Source organism: Lepisosteus oculatus, chromosome 20, assembly GCF_040954835.1.
Source record: "Lepisosteus oculatus isolate fLepOcu1 chromosome 20, fLepOcu1.hap2, whole genome shotgun sequence".
Taxonomy (NCBI): domain Eukaryota; kingdom Metazoa; phylum Chordata; class Actinopteri; order Semionotiformes; family Lepisosteidae; genus Lepisosteus; species Lepisosteus oculatus.
In genome coordinates, this window is record NC_090715.1 from 9,593,953 (window position 1) to 9,614,333 (window position 20,381).

At 41.8% G+C, this 20,381-nt stretch overlaps 1 protein-coding gene and 1 long non-coding RNA gene across 4 annotated transcripts in view; one reads left to right on the forward strand and one right to left on the reverse strand.

Moving 5' to 3' along the window:
- Positions 1 to 15,297, reverse strand: part of LOC138224364 (uncharacterized) — a 28,147-nt gene extending 12,850 nt beyond the window's left edge. For both annotated transcript variants that reach the window (XR_011182836.1, XR_011182835.1), the window contains exon 1: positions 15,210 to 15,297. This is a non-coding gene — a long non-coding RNA (uncharacterized lncRNA). The remainder of the gene's footprint in view (positions 1 to 15,209) is intronic.
- On the forward strand, positions 112 to 19,254 carry cdh15 (cadherin 15, type 1, M-cadherin (myotubule)). Of its 2 annotated transcripts, none has more exons than XM_015367994.2 (14): positions 112 to 317; positions 8,419 to 8,586; positions 8,686 to 8,841; positions 10,590 to 10,734; positions 11,105 to 11,286; positions 11,777 to 11,905; positions 12,599 to 12,784; positions 13,428 to 13,672; positions 13,958 to 14,100; positions 14,462 to 14,692; positions 15,267 to 15,506; positions 15,922 to 16,058; positions 16,609 to 16,785; positions 17,176 to 19,254. In XM_015367994.2, exons 1-14 carry the CDS (start codon positions 264 to 266, stop codon positions 17,392 to 17,394), a joined length of 2,412 nt encoding a protein of 803 aa, XP_015223480.1. In that variant the 5' UTR covers positions 112 to 263; the 3' UTR covers positions 17,395 to 19,254. The 2 variants fall into 2 exon arrangements, with proteins under 2 accessions (XP_015223480.1, XP_006641410.1); XM_006641347.3 differs by having other exon boundaries at positions 113 to 317; positions 17,194 to 19,254.
- Positions 19,255 to 20,381: the final 1,127 nt, after the last annotated feature.

Here is a 20,381-nt window from a genome sequence, read left to right on the forward strand (position 1 = left end):
CCTTCCCGAAAGCATCACACCCCCCCTCTCCGCCCTGTGTATGTGTCAGGGGGCTAATATTTCAGCCCTCCCATGCACTCTCTGCACATGTGCTGTCAGTCACTCGCCACATTGCTTTCTTTTCTTTTTTTAGAGCCCAGTCGGGGACTCGTATACAAGACCTTTCATTCCACCCTGCTTTTGTTAGAAAGTTTGTGTGCCCCTTGGACAGTTTGGCTTGGAGAAATCGGATGGTTTAAGAACAACTCAGGGACACACAGGAGATGTCGTCCAAGGTGTTGGCGGGGCTCTGTATACTAGTGGCTGTTGTCTGCCAGGTAAGGACATGTTGAGGTTTCCTTCTTGTGGACTTTATGCTTTGCAGTCTATTTCTATCTTGACTCTTGGATGTGAGAAACACCACTGAGAGCGCTGAGTTTTGCCGCAGTAAAGAAATCTAGATTGGAGCGTCCGTCTGTTCTCATGTCCAGTTAGGGAGCAGGGTGAAAAAGCTCTAACGATACAAGAAAGGAGGGTAGGTCTAGCTGGTTCGTGTCACCATTAAGTTCAGACTCACAAGACAGGGTGTCTTGGACAGGAATTGCTGTCATAATGAAATAGAAGCCTGAGTACAAAATAATCAGCATGGTTACTGTTTGTCTGAGTAACACATTGTGACTAAAGTAGAGTTCAGTGTTACTTTCTTCCCATTACAGTTCCATTCCATTACCATGATCTTCCTTAATGTGAGCTAAATTAAAATGAGTGAATATACAGTGTAGGCAAGAATTGCTTTTTTACATTAGTGGGAGCCTAGAATTATTTTTCTAGCCTAGTTTATTTAATTTTACTGGCAATGTCCATATATATAGTATTTGCAGTTTTCCAACAAGTTATATTACTTGGATTTCATTTAAGAACAAACAATTCTGGTGATATAGACAGTGCAGCAGTTAATAAGCAAAGGGTTAGCAGGAGCAACTCTGCAGGAAGATGGAGAGCACATTTCCCTTTGTAAATGTGTTTCTCATGTTATATATCCTTGTAAGCCCTCAGTTGCTGTGACGTCTGTAGATGTTCTGTGGTGTGGAAGTCAGCTTGCAACTCTTGAACAGATACAAACACAATGAATGCAGATGAAAATTGCTGCAACTTTTCTAAATTCACACTGAAATACTGTAGGAAATGCTAAAAATCAATAAACAAGTAACCCACATAGGTACAGATTGTAACAATGGAGTCAAAACAATCAAGCATAAGCCCCACCTAAAAGATTTTGAGAATGCACATGCCTGACATACTGTTTCACTAGAAAAATGCTAAATAAAATCTTTCAAAATATCAGTACTGTTTAGTGCAGTATATAAATATACAATCACAGAAATGTTATAGGGTTTTATGTGTATAGGGATTCTTCCCAGGGTCAACTTCTTAAAACTTAAAAAAATCCAAAATGTATAGTTTTAAAAACTAACTTTAAAAAGTGCATGGTGTAACTTAAAAGACTTCTGAATGGTTGCTAACAAAATCAGTCAATAATAGACCTTTTACTGTAAAGTACAGTTGAACAGAAGAAAAGGCAAGGACATTTTTCGCATTCAATGATATATTTCATTAGCATTTTCAAATCACATAGAAAAAAAGAAGATGATTTTCATTGCGGTATGATGTTACCAATCAAACAGTTTCTCACAAAACCTGTATGCAAAAGTGCTTTGATTACATTTTATTTTGCAAAAGAAGCTGTTTTTTGTACCACGTGAACTAAAAATATCTAAATTGAGGAGTGTGTGGAACAGAAAAGCTTAATCAGCTTGTTAGTGCTAGCATGGCCCTTCGAAGAGAGTGTAGCCCAGTAACAGTAAGACATTATCACTTACTGTATATGTCTCAATAAGATCATTCTCACACTCAATCTGTGAAAACCAAGAGTGCTCCAAAAGACTGAGCGTCTGTTCCATATTCAAGCAGTAGAAGAAATCTTCCAATTTCTGTCTGCAGACAACAGTCTGAAACTAATGAGGCCTCAACACCCTTATTAGTCTCTTAGAAAAATCTAAAGAAACAAGAGCATGAAATGGAAATTTGTGCTCAAGTTGAGGAGAACCCTTGAAACGCTCTGGTATGCAGCAGCTGTGTCCAGTTGATGTAAATGAATTTGGTGTTTGGTCGGCACATTAATCCATCGTGGTGATTGAGTGGCTGCACACTCTCCAGGCCATGAAATCTAGAGTAAATCCAGCTCTGAAACACTTGGCTGTTGCTACTGAAGACAAAACAGCTTCTTCTAGTTGCAGAACGTCTCGCTGTACTGGGTTTTCTGCTGTGTGTCCCTTTTTTCTGTTATTGTTTTAGTGGGTTATTGGGAAACCCATTACATGGCACATTAAAAATGCCTGGTTCCAAGCACTGTCATGGAATGGAACAAATTGTGCATTCTCTTACTTGACTTCTATCCTATTTGTCTTGTGTTCTTTATTAGAACAGTGGTGGACATGCGCTACAATACAGCAGGTCCCAGAGATCATCTCAAATCCTCATAAGGTGAAGCCAACATAGTTTGTACTGTAACTAATTGATGCAAAGACCCCATACAGCAAAATCTTAAAGGGAAGCCGTGGTGTCAGCTTAGACAACATGTTTTCATCTCCCACAACCCCTTGTTTAAAGAAGTGCCTCCTGTTCCCATCTTTCGTTTTCACTTACGTCTTCTGGTTTGTGCTTCACTGAGGCCTAGTAGCTACATTTGCCAATTTGAACTATTAAATCTGTGGAAACCGATAGATACGGATATGATTTTCAAGTGTGATGAAAATCTGAAGACCCCTTTGTCCTTTAAGTGTAGTGAGTTATAGTGTGATAAACATTCTCAGTGATTGTGTTGCTTTATTTAATTTAAATTTGGCAGTTAACAACGGAGGTGGCATCTGATGTTCCCAGTGTCTGCTGCCCTTCAAAAGCCCTTTTGAGAACCTATTAACAAATACAGCACTCAAGGCAGAGACTTGTTCAGAGTATGTATAAAAGCTCAATAAGCAAGTAATGAGCTAAAAACAATATTAGAACACCAAGGAGAGGTTAATTCTGCATTGAAAAAAAAGTTTCAGCTGTTGAGCTGTCTTTAGGTGTGAGAAAATGACTGTGCCCCTGAGATGTCCTGAAAGACAAAACCAGACCAGTGGAAACATTTATAGTTATAAGCTCTTAACCTATTGCATCCAAACCTATTGTAATAAGAGCATTAAAAAGGGAAATTCAGAAATGAACATATATGGCGAAATGTTTCAAATTAACTGCTGTAAGAGACATGTGTCTTTACTCTTTAGTCCACATCAGCATTACAGGAGACCCAGGAGATGCTTTCCTGAGACCAATAGCTATGGTTCTAGTTCTGTAGGGGAACTGCTAACCTAAGCTCTTCCAAAAACCCAAGTTAAGATTAAACTTTTTTCTGCAAGGCATTCTGGATGAGAGCACTCACTAGCTGTCCCCTTGAGCTGTTAGCAAACATGCATATACTGTGCTGTATGTATTGCGTCTGTTCTCTTGACTGAAACTGCTGAAAAAAAGGAGCATGCTATCAGATACCTAAGCCAGAACCTAATCACACCAAGGTCTTCATTAATTGTGTTCTCATCTACAGAAGAACTAGGTCACCCGCCTGCTTCACCCCTCAGAGTGACAAAAAGCTTTCATTGGGAAGCCTTTACTTGTTTAAAATAGAGTAGGGGCTATGTCTATATTTGTAGCACATAACCCACAGTTTGATTTTAAAAATTGTAAATCTAATACTTGTAATGAATATATTTTCCAAAACTAGCAAGAACATGCTTATTCTTCACATAGGCTCCACAAATATAGAATCCTGAATTCTCATTGAGAATTACTATCTCAATATCTATAAGGTAAAAGCTGGTTGTGAAAGGATATTGTTCTGAAAGGTTCTGTGGGTCATTCTAATAACACAGCAGTTAATTAAGGTCATGAAATAACAGTCAGCGAATTCTGTGATCACAAATGAAAATCATTCTACTGAACATAACAATAACACAACATAAATGTAAAAAACTCACACTTATTAAGAAAAAGATTAATTTTAGATTCTTCTAATTTTTCAGATTTGGGTGATACAGCTGTTTTTTTAAAGCCTCATACTTATGACATTTTATAGCTGCAGTAGTTCAGCTTTAAAAAAAAAAACATGCTGAAACTTTCCATTATTAAAAGAATGTCCCATGGTAACTCTTTCAAAGCGCAGTCCTGTTTATTTGAGCTTTACAGAAAGGAACATCTGAGAATCCCACAAATGCCCCCATCCTCACCCACCCTCTGTTTACCCACCTACAGCTCAAACCAACTGACCTAGCCATCTGTGCTGCTCAACTGGAATGTACCACCTTATATAAAGGGGAGGAACGGGGGTGTACTGGCATGTACTAGAACATTATGGATTGTCAATCTTCCCAATACTCCTTTCCGTTCACCCCAGGCCAGGAATTTTAAATATCTATTAAGACATTAAATTATACCGTTTACAGACTTTGCGAAGCCATAACGTGACATCTGTATGCACAATACATACGAGACAAAACAAGTTTGCAGATCAGACTTGATTACATAGCAAGTTTCACAATGAGCTTAATTGCCCACACCTGAGAACAATTATCTCCATCCTGGAGGACACAGTCCTCATGAAGCTTGTGATTAAATGTTAAATGACATAAGCTGCAAAAAATAAGATCTGTGGCCCATTAACCCGGGGTATCTGTGTGTGTGATGGTATAGCTGATTTCCTGGCACTGGATCCAAGTAAAAGTCTAATTGGCAGCCCTTAATCCAACCTTTCTCTGAAGAAAAAACATCTAGCTATAAATTGCATTAAAATAGTTTACTGCACTATGAGTGAAACAATGTACAATTTTAAATTTAATATTTACATTGGTGTGGAATGCTTTTGTTGGGAATGAAACAAACACAGATACTAAAATATGGAATATGCCTTGTATGATATGTTAATACCCAAAATGTCCTTTTACAGGAAAACATCTGGTCTTGTGTTTCTGTCTGAAGTTAACGTATTCCCTCCAAACTAAATTATTGCGGTATGAAGAACTATGGGAGAAAGCTCATGACTGTGTTGTCACAACCCACCAGTTAAAGTGCAGAATCTAGTAGCGAGCATTCGCCTTTGTGCACTCATCAGGGAAATTACAGATTTTAGCCAGACTAAACAAGGAAATATGACAGCTTCTCTGATGTTACTACAGTAGTTATGAAATCTCTTGCAATGCTCTGGATTCTCTTATATTCTTAAAGCAGACTGTCACAGCACCTGGGGTCAAGACTGTATTTTTCCTGGGAGAGCTACAATGTCTTCGAAATTCTAAATACCAATAATCTTATAGCATTTCTACTGTGTGTCATACAATGTCCATGGGTCTGTTGATCTGGAAGTCTTCCAATAATATTTCTGATTTCCTATTTATTATTAAAACAAAATCAGGGAGCTGTTTAACAAGGACCCCATCCTATTCTTTCCCTGCTGTTTTGGGGAACAGGTAAAGAATAGGGCTGGATTTGTTTTAATGTGTTCTTAATTCTGCTATCTTTTAACTAAAAGCTGTATTAGTATTATACTTAAATGACTGAGAATCTCTAAACTGGGCTTCTCACTACAGATAAAGGAAAATAGTCTGTAAATAAAAAAATAGAAAAGCTTCAGTTCCATAGAATATTGTCTGACTTTTTACTACCACTTTTTGAAACGGTAACTTTATATAAGCAATCTTGTTAGCTGAACTGAGCAAGAAAATCAAAATTTAGTGGAATATATAAACCTAAATTTCAAATTCTGCAAAGTGTATTAACACAGGCACACATACCCCAAAGAAGAAACAAATGCTATCACAGCCTGCAATGTAATACACACTGTTACTGTTGTATCGGGAGAAGAATTGATCTTTTAGAGTTAATGCCCTAAATAAAAAGTGAAGGTGGCTGAGAGTTTGTGATGAAGCACAGCTTTTATTTTTTCAGTTCTGAATTACAGCCTATTTTTGCAACACAGAATTAAGTGCTCGCTTCTGCAATTACACTGGGCTGTCTGTCCTTGCCTGCTGTGGCAAGTGTTCAAAGACAGCCATCAGGCTGGGACAAGGAGGGAGGGCTGTCTCATAGTCGCTAAAAACAGTTCATTTCAGTGACAGAAGAGGCAGGTGTGCAGCAAATCATGTAACTCGACAGAGTGTGCAATTCTCATTTGAGCTAATTGATAAAAGGAAACCCAGAGGTAACAGTTTGAGTGAGGCAGTGTCAGTGTCAGAGGGGAGAGACACGACAATCTGTGTGGTCCATCAACCCTCTGGGTCAGTTTCTCTGCAGTTACCTCTCTCTTCATCCCACAGCTACTTGTAAATTTCAATTAGATCTTCAATTCGTCCATCCACTGTCAGATAGCTGCTTGTTCCTGGGCAGGATGACAGCAAGCCGGAGGCAATCTGGAAAGGACACTCTTCACTCTTCACCGAGTGAAGAGCAGCCCTACATCCTCGACAGGATGCCAGGCCAGAGCTGGGCACCTACACATTCACACACTGAACATTTCCAGATACCAATTAGCTTAGACAGCATGTCTTCGGAAGGCAAGAGGAACCTAGAGCACCTAGAGAACACCCACACAAATACCAAACCTTGTAGAATACAGTGTTTGACAGCTCATTTCACAGTGATATTGTGCCTCTTCTCCACCAAATAAGGGCACAGGTATGGCACAACTGCTTGAGGTTAACATGATCAGTTCAGGACTGCAACTGTGGTAATAAAATAATTTCTGGAAAATCCGAACAGGGGTGTGGAGGAATATCACATTCTTTATGCCAGGTTAGATTAACTAATATATTAAATTTCTTGAAGAACGTGAATCTTGTTGGCCTCTTACCCGTGTACACTCGGTAAATCTTTTTCCTTTTTTACTCAAGACACTGTAGTTGTGAATGGCATTTCTGGAGTGTGATGATCTAGGATTAGTCCTTATACTCAGTCTCTACATGCCAGCCATCGCTGGCATTCCTTTGCAGGCGATCAGAGGAATGCCAGCATAGTCAGTTGTGCCGAGCTCTCAGTGGCCAAAGGGACAATTACTAATGAAGATGCCGGTCACACTCGTGCCTCATCCTCACTGCAGCTCTTCAAACATACATTTCCTTCTAGCTTGTAAGAGAAACTGCAAGCTTTGCCGTACTTCGACAAGCATCTTACTGCGTAAGGATACTGTGTAAGGATCCAGAGGGATTTTTTAAGGTTTATTTTTGTAAAACTTACATCCCTTTATCTCTTGCAACACTGTGAAAATTAAACAACCACACTATAATTAAAACTTTTATGACCAAGGAAGGTGAATACTACGTCAAAAGTGTTTCAGTTACTGTATGTTATTTCCAGCTAATTTACCTTTTAATTAAAGTCCATTAACAATGCTAAGTAGCAGTGTAAGATATTCCTCTTTTGCTATAGGAAGGATATAATGTAATTTGCATATTTTTTAGATGCTATTGAAAAAAGAAAAATGATTATGATTTCATCAGAATGTTATGCATTCAGGGTTGCAGTGCACAAGATACAACACCAAACAGATTTTTGTTTTCAAAAATCATGGGAGCACAAGTCTCTTGGGGTGTTACTGACATGAGGCTGTAATCTCACCCTTAACTTTCCTGGGCCTCAGCGCTTTGGAAACAAACTGGGTGTACAGGCTTGCATGTCTTTGTCCGAGAGCGAGCTCCTGGTGCGACAGCTGTCTGGGGTGGATGTGACTGATTCCATGTGTGTGAAACCCAACGCTCATCTCCCCTCCCCTTCACCCCTGCACCCACGCCAAGCTGGTGGATTCCTCATTAGGGACGGGGCAACAGATCAGCATTCCACTAGAAAATGTGGCGGAGCTCCTGTTCGGCCCACAGCATGGTGCGATGTGTTGTTCTTTTCTTACAGGCCCATCTCCCCCAATGTTGCGCACCTTTATCTCGCTAAGTAACAATAGATTGGGCAATAACAACTACAGAAACTAAAAAAGCTTAGCCGTGTTTAGTGGAGCTGATTATTAACCCCCAGAGGTATCTGGTTGTCAAGAGCCACATTTATTATAGGTTTCCTAGTTTTACAAATCCGACAATCATATATGCTTCCATTAATTCATCCATCTCTTGGTCCAAGTCATCCAAAGTTCTTCCGCTACAAATTCTGGAAAGCCTGATAGCCCAATAGCCCAGACAAGGCAAGGGTTGGACACCCCTGGTTCAAGCTACAGGTACAAATAAGACTTCCTGCCAGGAATGCCTTTTTGAGTGAGATCCACCAGATGGCAGTACATTTAAGCCATGTATTATAAAGCAGTTGAATTTTTGAAGCTGTTCTAAGAATCTGTAACGTGCTGTGCGACAGGTCTGGAGCACACCTCACAGGAAGCAGGAAGATCCGAGCATTGCCGTCCTGCGGCCATGGCAACAGAGCACAGAGACAGGAGGCCTCAAGAGGGTGAAGAGAGCCTGGGTCATTCCTCCAATCAACACTCCAGAGAACAATAAGCAAATCCCGAAGCAACTTGTGCAGGTAGCCAACTTCTGTGGGCCTCGGCCCCATGTCGTCTTGGCCTTCGTAGCATCAAGGCAGTGAAAGCCCTTAACAGAATACTCTTGCTGTCATCCTCAGATTAAATCGGATAAACGGGAGCCAGGGAAGGTGATCTATAAACTAGAGGGACCAGGAGTGGACCAGGATCCAAGGGGGTACTTTGAGATTAATGAGAAAACTGGACTTGTCACCCTGAAGACAATGCTCGACAGAGAATCCTACAGCAAGTTTAAGGTAACTTCATGCTCTGTTTTGCCCCTCAACAGTTTGTTTGCACTGCAATTTGCTTATTCACCCCACACATGTGATGTAATGTCACTTCTCGCACAGCCACCTCCTAAAGTTTAGAGTGTCAGTGTGCTAGACCACACTTAGCAGAAACAGCTCTCTGTCAATTTCACCCCTCATGTGGCAAAATACATTATCAGTGCATCTCTGAGTGAATGTTCCGACTGCATGTGTAGCATCTGTTCACTGCAAGGTCACTGTGCATGTTGTACCATTACAACATTTGATTGAATCATTATTTGAAATGATTAATTTTTTTTAAATGTTATAGAAATACATATCCCACAGCTGTGCTCTTGTACTCATTACTTATTTTCTGCCCTTGAAATGCAGTGTTTTTCATTGACAGGGTCCTCACCAAAGCCAAAAACAACCCTTGGAATATCAACCCCACAAGGGTTTCCTTGTGGCATTCCACCCTAACACGCTTTTTATTCACAAAATCTCTTAATTTTACAGGATCACACCTCTGTTAGAACCTCTTTTCCTGAACCACGAATCATCTTATACTACTGCCTATTCTGCACAGTCTTCTTGTCCACACAGCTCCCATCCAGCCCCACTCTCTTTTTTGGAACAGAAGTCGCTGTATCACTGGCAAGCACATATCCAACAACACAAATATACACAACTCCCCTGGCCAGAGGCGAGATCACCCAGAGGACAGCAGGCATGTCCAGCACTCTCATTTACCGCACTGGAGAAAGTGACCTGCCATTGACATTGGCAGAAGAAGAAGGCTGACCAGCTGTTTCCGGGAACATCAGAGCAATGAGGATCAAAGATCTCTACATGCGGAGATTTTATGTTCCACACTTCATGTCTTCCGGCCCCGATCAGCTAACCATTCTGTCTGCATTCTTTGACAGGGTTTCAAAGACTCCCACTCCTGAAAGAAATCAGCAACTGAAATTATCCCCATGCTCAGTTCACGCCTTCGCTCAACTCCCAGTGATGCACTAAGTTCATTCTAAATGTCTCTGCCTTCTGCAGTTCCCCTGGACTCTGTCTCCCAGATTTCTTTATCTTGGGAGACTTGTCTTTTCATTCCCACCTTGTTTTTCTTTTGTTCTCCTTTTCTTCATACTGCTCTCTCCTTCTTTCCCCTGTACTCCCAATAATGGCTCCAGATCACTTTATTGGTCATATACAATTTCTTGTATTAGGAATTTGTCTTTTCACATATCCCTAATGCATACCCCAGCTTGCTCTCCATGAGACACACAGACAGCTGGGGGTCAGACCGCAAGTTCAGCCATTTCTACAGCGCCCCTGGAGCAGTTGGGGTTAAGGGCCTTGCTCAGGGGCCCAACGGAGTAGGATCCCTCTGCCGGCTGTGGGATTTGAACCAGCAACCTTCAAGCTACAGGCGCAGATCTTTAGCCACAGTGCCACTGCTCTGCCCAGCCTCTGCGTTGGGTTTTTCATGTTCCTCTTACTTTTGAGCCATACTTAACCCTTGCTTGCTCCCTTGCAGCCCAGACAGTGACACAGCTCCTCACCCTAATCTCTTCAGAGTTTTGTTTTCAATTGTCACCTGTAATCATTTTGCTCAATTCAGAATATTCCTGATAATACCTGACTTGACACTGTATGTCCACTCAGCTACAGGCATCTGCTTAATAAACTGAAAATAACACTAACAGTAAATGCCTGGGGAAAAGAAATAAGTGCAAGTGTAACTTGTTTCCCAGCTCAAGGCGTACGCCCTGGATCTGAGTGGGGAACGGCTGGAGGACCCCACCGAGCTGGAGATCATAGTGTTGGATCAGAACGACAACAGGCCTGTCTTCACACAGCCGGAGTACATTGGAACTGTCCTGGAATTCTCCACACCAGGTTAGGAATGTAGAAGAACCTCCGCAGCTCTTCTAAACCATCTGGGGAACTACAAGACTAAAACTACTACTACTCCTTAGTCAAACCAGTTAACACTGAAGCAAATGTACATGTGGGTGTAGTTTCCAGCCACTGAATATTCTCAGCCCAAGGGAAGGGAGTTATTTCCATGCGTGGTTATGTTCCTGAAGTTGTCAAAGGCAGCACACATTGTCAAAACAATTTGGTACAGAAACACTACAGCAAAGAAAAGGTGTAACAATGAAAAACATGGTGCAGGTGCTTTAATGTAATGATATGTTAGCCTCATTTGGGCTGAAAATGTCATTATTATTGGCTTGACTGATTAGCACTTGGCTCGGCTCAACAGGCACGTCTGTCATGCAAGTGACAGCGACGGACGCGGATGACCACGAAACCGACAACGCCATTCTGAGCTACTCCATCATCCGCCAAGACAGCATCCCGCCATTCCACGTCAACAAGACTATGTTCGGAATCGACAACAGTACCGGAGTCATTTTTACTCGGGACGTGGGGCTGGATAGTGAGGTGAGAGAACGGACCCCTCTATCGCTGTCACTCTGATAACTGCAACGATAAAGACTCTCAAAATATTTTCCGTATTAGGAGAAAAAGCAATCAACTGTCCTGTGCTACAGTATATTTTGACTACTGTGAATTGTTTGTAGTTTTGCATAAGAATCCACATACAAGCATATTTTGTCAGGAAATACTAGATTTTACTGAAAGTCAGCTTGAGATGTAGAAAACCAAAGCATTAGAGCAGTTAAAATCGAGCAAACCCTCAAGTCTAACACACTAACTTTATAAAGGTAAACTTATTGAAATCCTGTAATTCTCAAACTCCCATCTGAGTTTCATCAACTACAGTACAAGAAAAGCCATCTCTAGCAGACATGCTTCAACACCAGATATAATCGTCTTTTCCGTCAGGACTCATTTTCAAGCTGCTGATGGGACTTGAACCATCATGGTCAACAGATATCCCCCTATATGCTCTCGTGTGACTGTGTTTCAGATCATGGAGGGATTCAACTTAACCCTGCAGGTGGCGGACATGTCTGGAATGGGCCTGACTGCATACTCTACGGCCATCATATACATCAAGGACATCAACGACAATGCTCCCATATTCACCCCAAAATCAGTAAGAGCTCAGAGAGCCTTTTCTTTTTTGTCTTCTGGTGCAAACCCCAAGCCTCCAAGTGCTACAGTTCAGTCAAGGGGGTATCTCTGGGTCTACTAATTCTGAAAGATGTTTTAAGACCTGGGACTGTTCATGTGTTTCCAGGGTATGAATTCTTTTATTATCAGATTTAAAAGAAAACTTCAGTGCTGAAGCTGGCCAAAAGAGGGTTACCCCTCAAGCATCAATTACTTTCTTCAGAGCTGCCTTCCCACCAGCTTTGAAAATACTCTGAGGCAACCTAACAAGGGACCACATTGAAGATGCTCACACAGAATCCAATACAAATAAGTAAACACACTGTAGAAAATGATTCAGATGACCACAAGCATTTTAAATTCGAACCGCTCATTACTGTGCAGCAATGACTCTTTTTCAGTGTTCAGGAAATCTTGTGTGTACTCTCATTCCTAACACAAATGAGCAAAACATTAACAAAGCAGTGCTTCCATAGTAATAACTGAGCCTTTGGGCAGCTTATACTGATTAAACATATTCACATTTGTAAATGTGCTACATTGTAGATCTTACCTTTGTTTCGTGAGATTGTTTTGGGGGTGGGGGTTACATCGTAGATTCCACAAACCTCCATGTATGGTCACTTTTTATTTTTTTCCTCTAAAAAACGCTAATTTACATTCATCCAAATTCCAGTACTACTTTGAGGCAGCGGAGAACGAGGCCAATTTTCTCGTCGGCACAATCAATGCGACAGACATCGACGAAGAGAACACCCCGAACTGGAGAATAAAGTTCAACATTATAGCTGGAGATCCAGACGGGCACTTTGACGTCCGCACAGACAGTGCCACTAATCAAGGCATGGTGTTCGTGGTGAAGGTAAGCTACTGCAAAAGCCGATAAACAAACATGAAATGGAAAGAACATGCGATCAAGACATTAGCCCAGTTTTCCATTCTAATAGGTAAAGAGCAGCCAAGACAAGATTTCAGGCCTTGCGCTGCGCATATGCAAAGGTTAACCAGTGAGCAACCATGAAGTGGCTTTATACCACAAAGAGCCAATACGACATAAGTTTGTTGCGCTAAAATACCCAGCTCAGACACAATGCAGCCTAATTGCAGAATTGTAGGCACGGATGTCAGACCGAGTGATATCGCGCCATCTGCTGGCAAGATTTGTCAATGCATGTTGTCAGGGCAATTATTTGAACTAATCCTCTTTACTGAGTAAACGTCATTTTCTTCCAATAAAATAGATTGCGAGAAATGGTGTGGAATATGAAATATAAAGCCTTATAAAATATAAGAAGTTAAACAGAAAGATAAATAAAACATACAAGCTATATAAACAGATATATAAAATTAAGCATTGAAATAAAATAATCTATAATTAACTCATTGCTTGCTCCATAGCAGAAATAAACAGGATTGTGTATTATTCATTATAGAGAAACAGTGAGCTTGAAGCTACTTTAGGGTGTGTAACGTCCATGAAATGAGTATTCTTTACTGTGCTGCAGCCCCTGGACTATGAGACAGTGAGAGAATACCAGCTGACTGTAACCGCGGAGAACGAGGCCCCCCTCAGTTCCAAGGCACCCCAGATTCCCCTGAGCAGTGCCACTGTAACCATCACCGTTCTCAACCAGAACGAGGCGCCGGGCTTCCGAAGCAACCCCATCAAACTCTCTGTGGCAGAGGGGACACCCCAGGGCACAGTGCTAGCCCGTGACATTGCCTCTGATCCTGACCGGCAACAGCTGAGGTGAGCCTGGCACTGAGAGCCAGCTGCTGTCTTGGCATGCCATGAGGTCCGCACAGTAACAGCCTTTTGTTGAGAGCCTGGGTTCAATCCATTTTTTTAAAAAGCAAAGCCATTCAGATATCAGGTAACTGTAAAAATTGCAGCTTGACTCTAAAGCTGTCAGCAAACGGAAATATACGATTCCGCACACATGGAGCACAGCTGTGCTGACCCACAGGAAGGCTGGTGGAGACCAGGCCTCAGCTCAGTCTCACTCACGAGAGAATGTGGCCTGTCTCTGATCAGGTATGACATCGAGTACGACCCCGGCGAGTGGCTTTCTGTGAACAGCGAGACCGGAGAGATTAGAGCCAACAAGATGATCGACAAGAAATCTCCCTTCCTTGAAGACAATGTCTACAGGGCCGAAATCAGAGTGTCAGACACAGGTACAAAACACTGTCTTGCTATTTTCAATAATAAAAGTAAAACACTGTAGCCGAAAGAGACAGGAAAGCATTCTCAGATACATCTGAACCTGAATATGTAGTATCACAGCCCTCACCTGATTCACTCCATTTACGCGGGGCTTAAATTATCATTAGTTGATTAGGGTAATAGTAGCTGTTGCTGTGTTATACAGGAAAAAGTCCATAGTCAAGCTAAGTAATTTTCCAGGATCAGCTTTCCAGAATAACTTAACTTGCATTAATAACATATATGTATTTTGTCTTATGTAATGAATTTTAGAACAGACACACGTTTTTAAAAGGTTTCTTTGATTGTAGTTTCACTGCGTGTTTTTGCCAGGGGAAGACAGGAGCACAGCCACAGCCACTGTGGAAATCACAGTAATGGAGACAAATGACTACCCCCCAGTAATTTTCCCTCTAAGTGGCTCAGTGTGCAGCGACCCAGAAAAAGGTTCTGGCTTGATTCTGAGTGCTGTGGATATGGACCAATCTCCTCATGGACCCCCTTTCTATTTCAATCTGTTCATTAACACTGTCACTGTCAACTGGACTCTGGTCACGCTCAACGGTAAGAGCTTGGGACGGGAATAAAAACAATGTTCTGTTACAGCACAAAAAGATACTAGTGTACCAAAGGAGACATAAACTGAAATTCAGAATCACTACAGTAAAGTTAACAGCATATTCATTTTTATTACTCATTTATTTGGCAGATACCCATGTATGTACTGTCTTTGGGTATTTTAATGGAGCACGTCAGATAAAGCACCTTGCTCAGGGGTACAACAGCAGTGTCTCACTGTGGATTTAAACCCACAACCTTCCAGTTACAAAGTAAGGTCCATAACTACAGCTGTCCTACTAGGACTGTAGTTATTGTAGTTAGCAATCCTACAGCTAGTACTGTAGTTAGTAATCCTACTGAACTTTTGGATTAACATTGTTTTGTTCATCACAAGTGATAGATAAACCTTCAGATTAAATCACTAGGCTGTGAGATTTCCCTTGCCCCCAGCAGTATTTGTTCTTATACCTGCACAATACAAATCCCAACTCCTCCTCGAATAATAAAATGAGTGTCTTACTGTGAGTTTCTCAGTAATGTCTGATGCTCTGCGTTTTGTGATCTCCCTTGCCCTCAGGCACCCATGTGGCACTTCGGCTGTTGCGAGAGCTGGAGGCAGGCCCGTATCCCATCTCTGTGAGAGTGTCCGACTCAGGCCAGCCCACCCTTTCCGCGCTGTACACCGTCAATGTGTCCGTGTGCCAGTGCGACGAGGCTGGGGACTGCAGGGCCCTGCTAGGTGCCCTCTTCGCTGGTCGCACGGGCCTGAGCCTGGCAGCCGTGCTGATCATCCTGGGCAGCGTCGCCCTCTTGCTCCGTATGTGTCACTCTCCCTGAGATCTCAGCACCCGACATCTCACACAGACAGCTTGCATCTCACATGTGAGACAGGAAATCCTTGATTGCATCATTCAATTCCCAGCAGGACTGCAGAAAGAGGAGATGAGATCAACTCTATCCTTTTATTTTCCTTCCTGTGCTAATTTGAACCTCATTTTCATGCCACACACAGGCCAGAACCAGATCGCTGTCACTGAAGGCCCAAATAATCTAAATGCAGTTTGTTGTAACTTCAGAAACTATCCATTGTAATTGAATTTTCCCTTCGGAGCTATACACAAGCACGTCAGAGCAGTAGAAGTGGTGTGCACAAGCTGCTGGCGTGTGTGCTGTGCTGTGCCCCGCGAGACCAGCCAGGGTGCTAAAGCACGCGGCCTGCTCTCTGCCCTCAGTGTCCTTGCTGATCGTGGCCGCCGTGGGACAGTGCCGGCGGCAGCCCTTGAAACAGGGGCTGCTGGGAGGGTCAGACGATGACATCCGCGACAACGTGCTGAATTACGACGAGCAGGGGGGTGGAGAGGAGGACGAGGTGAGTTCACAGCGTATACAACTTCTGAATGTCTGTCTTCCATATGGGCCGTCTCACCAGGAAAGGAAGCTGCTTAAAATTTGATTTGTCGAACAAACGTGCTAAGATGGTGCATACCTAGTTACTGTATGTACTGCCATCTCAGTGGCAAGGGATGCACATGGTGTTTGTCTGGAAGACAAAAGGGCACAACAGCCTACAATAGCATTTCAGATTTAGTTGATTGATGGATTTCCGGCTACAAACATATGCACTTTAAATACAGAAGCAATTGGTTCAGATCTCTGCCACAGATTATTTAATATTCTTGTACATCTTCTTTTTTGTAATTCTTTTTGATACATTTGATACATTTTCAGCACCCTGTTTCTTTTTTTTAATGGTTTGTAATTTGCCAAATCGCTCTTTGATGCACCTTTTACACCTTTGCGTTGTGTTGAATGTGAGTTGACCTGGATAAAGGTGTCAGTTAAATAATCAACCAGTCACACCCAACATGACTAAATCATTCATAAAAGTTCCACGATGCTCCACCCATCTCTTTTCCCAGAATGCCTACAATATAGACCAGCTGAGAAACCCCGATGAGGTGGTCCCGCCTCTAGCCTCCGCCCTGCCCAGACCCAAGCAGCCACTCAGGAAAGACGCTCCTTACAACTACCCTTCCCCCTCGTATCCACGGAAACCCCCAACAGACCCTACCGACATCGAAGATTTCATCAACGATGTAAGAGGCTGATGGTCTTCACTTTCTCGTTCTCTTCGTTAAAACTGGAGATTCTAATTTTTTGTAGAAAATAAGTTTTATATATATATGTTATAAAGTTCAAGTAGAGAGCTGCATCAGCATGCATAGGCTACAAAGGAACACGTAAAGGTTAATTCCATACTGAAAAGAGAAGAAAAGAAACACAATGTTTCAGCTGTGGAGCCTACTTCGGTGTGTGTATATATTATATATACAATATACATTATATATACACCTTTTTAGAAATATTGTCCATATACATCCGTAGGCCTGTGTATGTAAACAGACAATCGAGAAAAGTAAGATCATTTTACTCAGTATCTGGTGAAATTCATTGAGATATTTAATGTTGTTATAATGTTCACTTAGACCTCAAACCCTTTCCAGGGCCTGGATGCTGCCGACAATGACCCCAATGTGCCCCCCTATGACACGGCCCTCATCTACGACTATGAGGGCGAAGGCTCGCTGGCTGGGAGCCTGAGCTCTATCGCCTCGGGCAGCTCAGACGGGGACCAGGACTATGACTACCTCAACGACTGGGGGCCACGCTTCAAGAAACTGGCCAATCTGTACGACCAGCACTGATGGCCACACCCACTGACTCCGCCTCTCCTCCTGAAAGCATCATCCACGTTTCTTACTGAAAACCATGGATCCGTTGTTTCCTTCCAGATCTTCCAACCTCTAATGGGACTATCATTGCAATGCAGACACACACGGGTATTTGATGAAAAATATTTTCTTAGGAGTTCAGAAGTGCCAAGCTGCTGTGAAAAAAAGTTTCCACCTGTGATTGGCATACAACACTTTGGTTATGAAGTCTCACAGCCCACTTAACAACTAAGACATGGCTGAGAGAAACAGACGGGCTGTGTCTCTGTGTGTTCTTTTCTCTTTCTGGAGATGACTACAAGAGGGCTGAAGACAGGAATCCCCTTCCAGTACAGGAGATGTCAAGATAGGTGAGGGGCAGGTGTCTCTTCTCTTTATGAACAGGCTGTGAGGGGGTTGAAGATGGGACACCTCTACTAGTAGAGGTGGCATCAGTACAGGTGAAGAGCAGGTGTCTCTTCTCTTCTCTTTCTGGACAGGCTATGAGGGGGTTAAAGATGGGACACCTCTGCCAGTACAGGTGGTTACAGGACAGGTGAGGGGGAGGTGTCTCTACGTTTCTCTTTCTGGACAGGCTGTGAGGGGTTGAAGATGCATCAGGACAGGGGAGGGATGTGTGTCTATGCAGACTGCAAGGCAGGTAGATGACTGGCAGAAGGTATGACAGGTGAATTTCTTGAAGATAGGTATTTTCCTGAAGGTATGCAAAGAAGATTTTCTTAATGCTAGGAAATAAGAGGGGTATTAAAGTCAATCCAAGGTAAATGGACCTTCTCTTTTAATATTGGTCATTCTTAACTGCAAAGTATACTATAAAGGCAAAGGAAAAGGCAATTGCTGGACTAACAGCTGATTTTACTAGAAGGAGATTGAACAATAGTGGACTACAAGATCCTGTTCATTTCATCACTAAAGATTCAAGTAGATTTGGGAGCAGCAGCTATCTTTAGAAAAGGATAAGTCATTTTGGTTTTAAATGAATGTGATTGTAATGATTTAGTAATATAAGCCCCCGTGGGAGGTAAGGGCTAAGGTAAGGCAGAAAGATAATATTGTATTATTGTAATATTGTTCTTTTGTAATTTTCAGTCCACGTAACCTGTCGAAAAATGCTTTGAAAGCCAAATATTAGACTGTAAATCTTAATTCAATGATGCTGGGATTTAAATAAGAAAAAATGCCTTTTTATACTTATGTTATGACACATTAAGTAAGATAAATATACAGTAACTTACTAATAATGAAACAGAGGAGAAACATTTGAGAGAATCTCCTCTAAGTTTGCATTGAGGATATCAATACAATATCTTATCTGAAGCCATATCCTACTGTGAAAAACTCAGGCATTGCTTCTATTTTTGCAGCATTATCCTATTCTTCTTACAAGTCATATTTTTGTATCAGATAAAACCATTGGGATTGTATTGAATTGTTTTCATATTTTTAAAAAATAAAGACTGAAATTGTGTCATACTGGCAAATGTAAACTGTTAATCTTGTCAGCAATAAGCACAACTTTTACAGCCTAGACAGGAAAAGTGTTTGTGCATTCTTTTTTTTATGGTTGCAGTTCAGGCTGTCCTTAATTTGGAATATCAGTCCTTCTTCACCGATGGTGTTTGAAGAACTGAATATTGTTATAGCAGCAAGACTTACGCAATTCAGAATTGAGTTTTATTGTTTGATTTTGTTTCAAGTTTTTTTTTTTTACAGCATATATGGCTGTGTAAGGAATTGTCATGATACAAAAAGGTAATGCAAAACAACCTGTAATAGTTATCATTTCTGATCTTTAAATTTTGTTTCATACAATTAAAACTTTTTTTCTGAGAACCATCTGTAAAATGCAGTCTCACTGGCTTTTTCTCATCTATCCTCAGTTCGTTTTTTGACATTGTCTGAATGCATCTGTCACTAAATCATCAGCCAGGTCATCCAACTGTCCATCATCCGTGATATACCTATCCTTCATATCTGTATCCTTGCAGATATTGGGCACAAAGCCTGGCACCAGTCCATCACAAGGTGCAGAAGCTCAGGGTTAATTTACAGACACCAGTTAACCTAGCCAATAAACTGCTAGAAAGCAGAAAGCAACTGGAGCAGCCAAAGACATGCAAGAAGCACACAGAAGGCAGAATCGAGCCCAGGACACCCAGCCAGATATCGATGTAAAATGATGGGAAGTTTTCACCCTTTAATTATAAGCACTTCATGCATTAGAAGCTCAGAATGGAAGGCACTACGAAAAATTTAAAAAATGCCTTCAGCAATCTATTGAAAGGTATGATGATCAAACCAACAAAAACAAAAAATGAGCAAGGTGATTAAAATGCAAGAAGTTACAAAAGGTATAAATGTACCTGCAGCAGACACTGCAGTCAGTGCTCCACCCACAGGGGCCGGTATGGGATGATCAGCACAGCTGTGCAGGGTGGGGTTGTCACAAGATAACAACTCTTGAAATTTGCAAACATACCTGATCTTGTGATCTCACACTCCAGTTTAGCACACAGCATTATAGAGCCTCATTCACAAAACATTTTGGTGCAATTATATACGTGTAAACCAGAGATGAAGAATCTTTGAATTCACAATCCATGGGGAAACAAGCAGCTGGGAGGTGCGATTACTGCAGGTGCACAGTTATCAAAGCCCCAATAACTGCAATAAGCACATCCTGGATACGTATTTTAAAGTCTCCAGAAATTTCCTCAGCACACCACCCTGAGTACACTTACCCACTTATTCTCAATCTGTCCTTGATCCTCAAGCCCTTCACTACAAGGAATATGTTCTCATGTGACCTTTGCTTAAGATGCAAGCACGTTATTTAGACAGGAATAGGAGTGCTAATGACATGTGATCGATTTCACTTACAAACGTCAGCACAAGGGGCTCTTACCTCTGCGAGCACAAACCTGTGGAGATCAAACAGCACCAACAGAACCCATCTTTCA

Coding starts and splice junctions, on each gene's coding strand:
- cdh15 (XM_015367994.2), top strand. CDS start 264: ATGTCGTCCAAGGTGTTGGCGGGGCTCTGTATACTAGTGGCTGTTGTC. Junction 8,587..8,685: donor TCCCGAAGCAACTTGTGCAG/GTAGCCAACTTC, acceptor TGTCATCCTCAG/ATTAAATCGGATAAACGGGA. Junction 11,287..11,776: donor ACGTGGGGCTGGATAGTGAG/GTGAGAGAACGG, acceptor ACTGTGTTTCAG/ATCATGGAGGGATTCAACTT.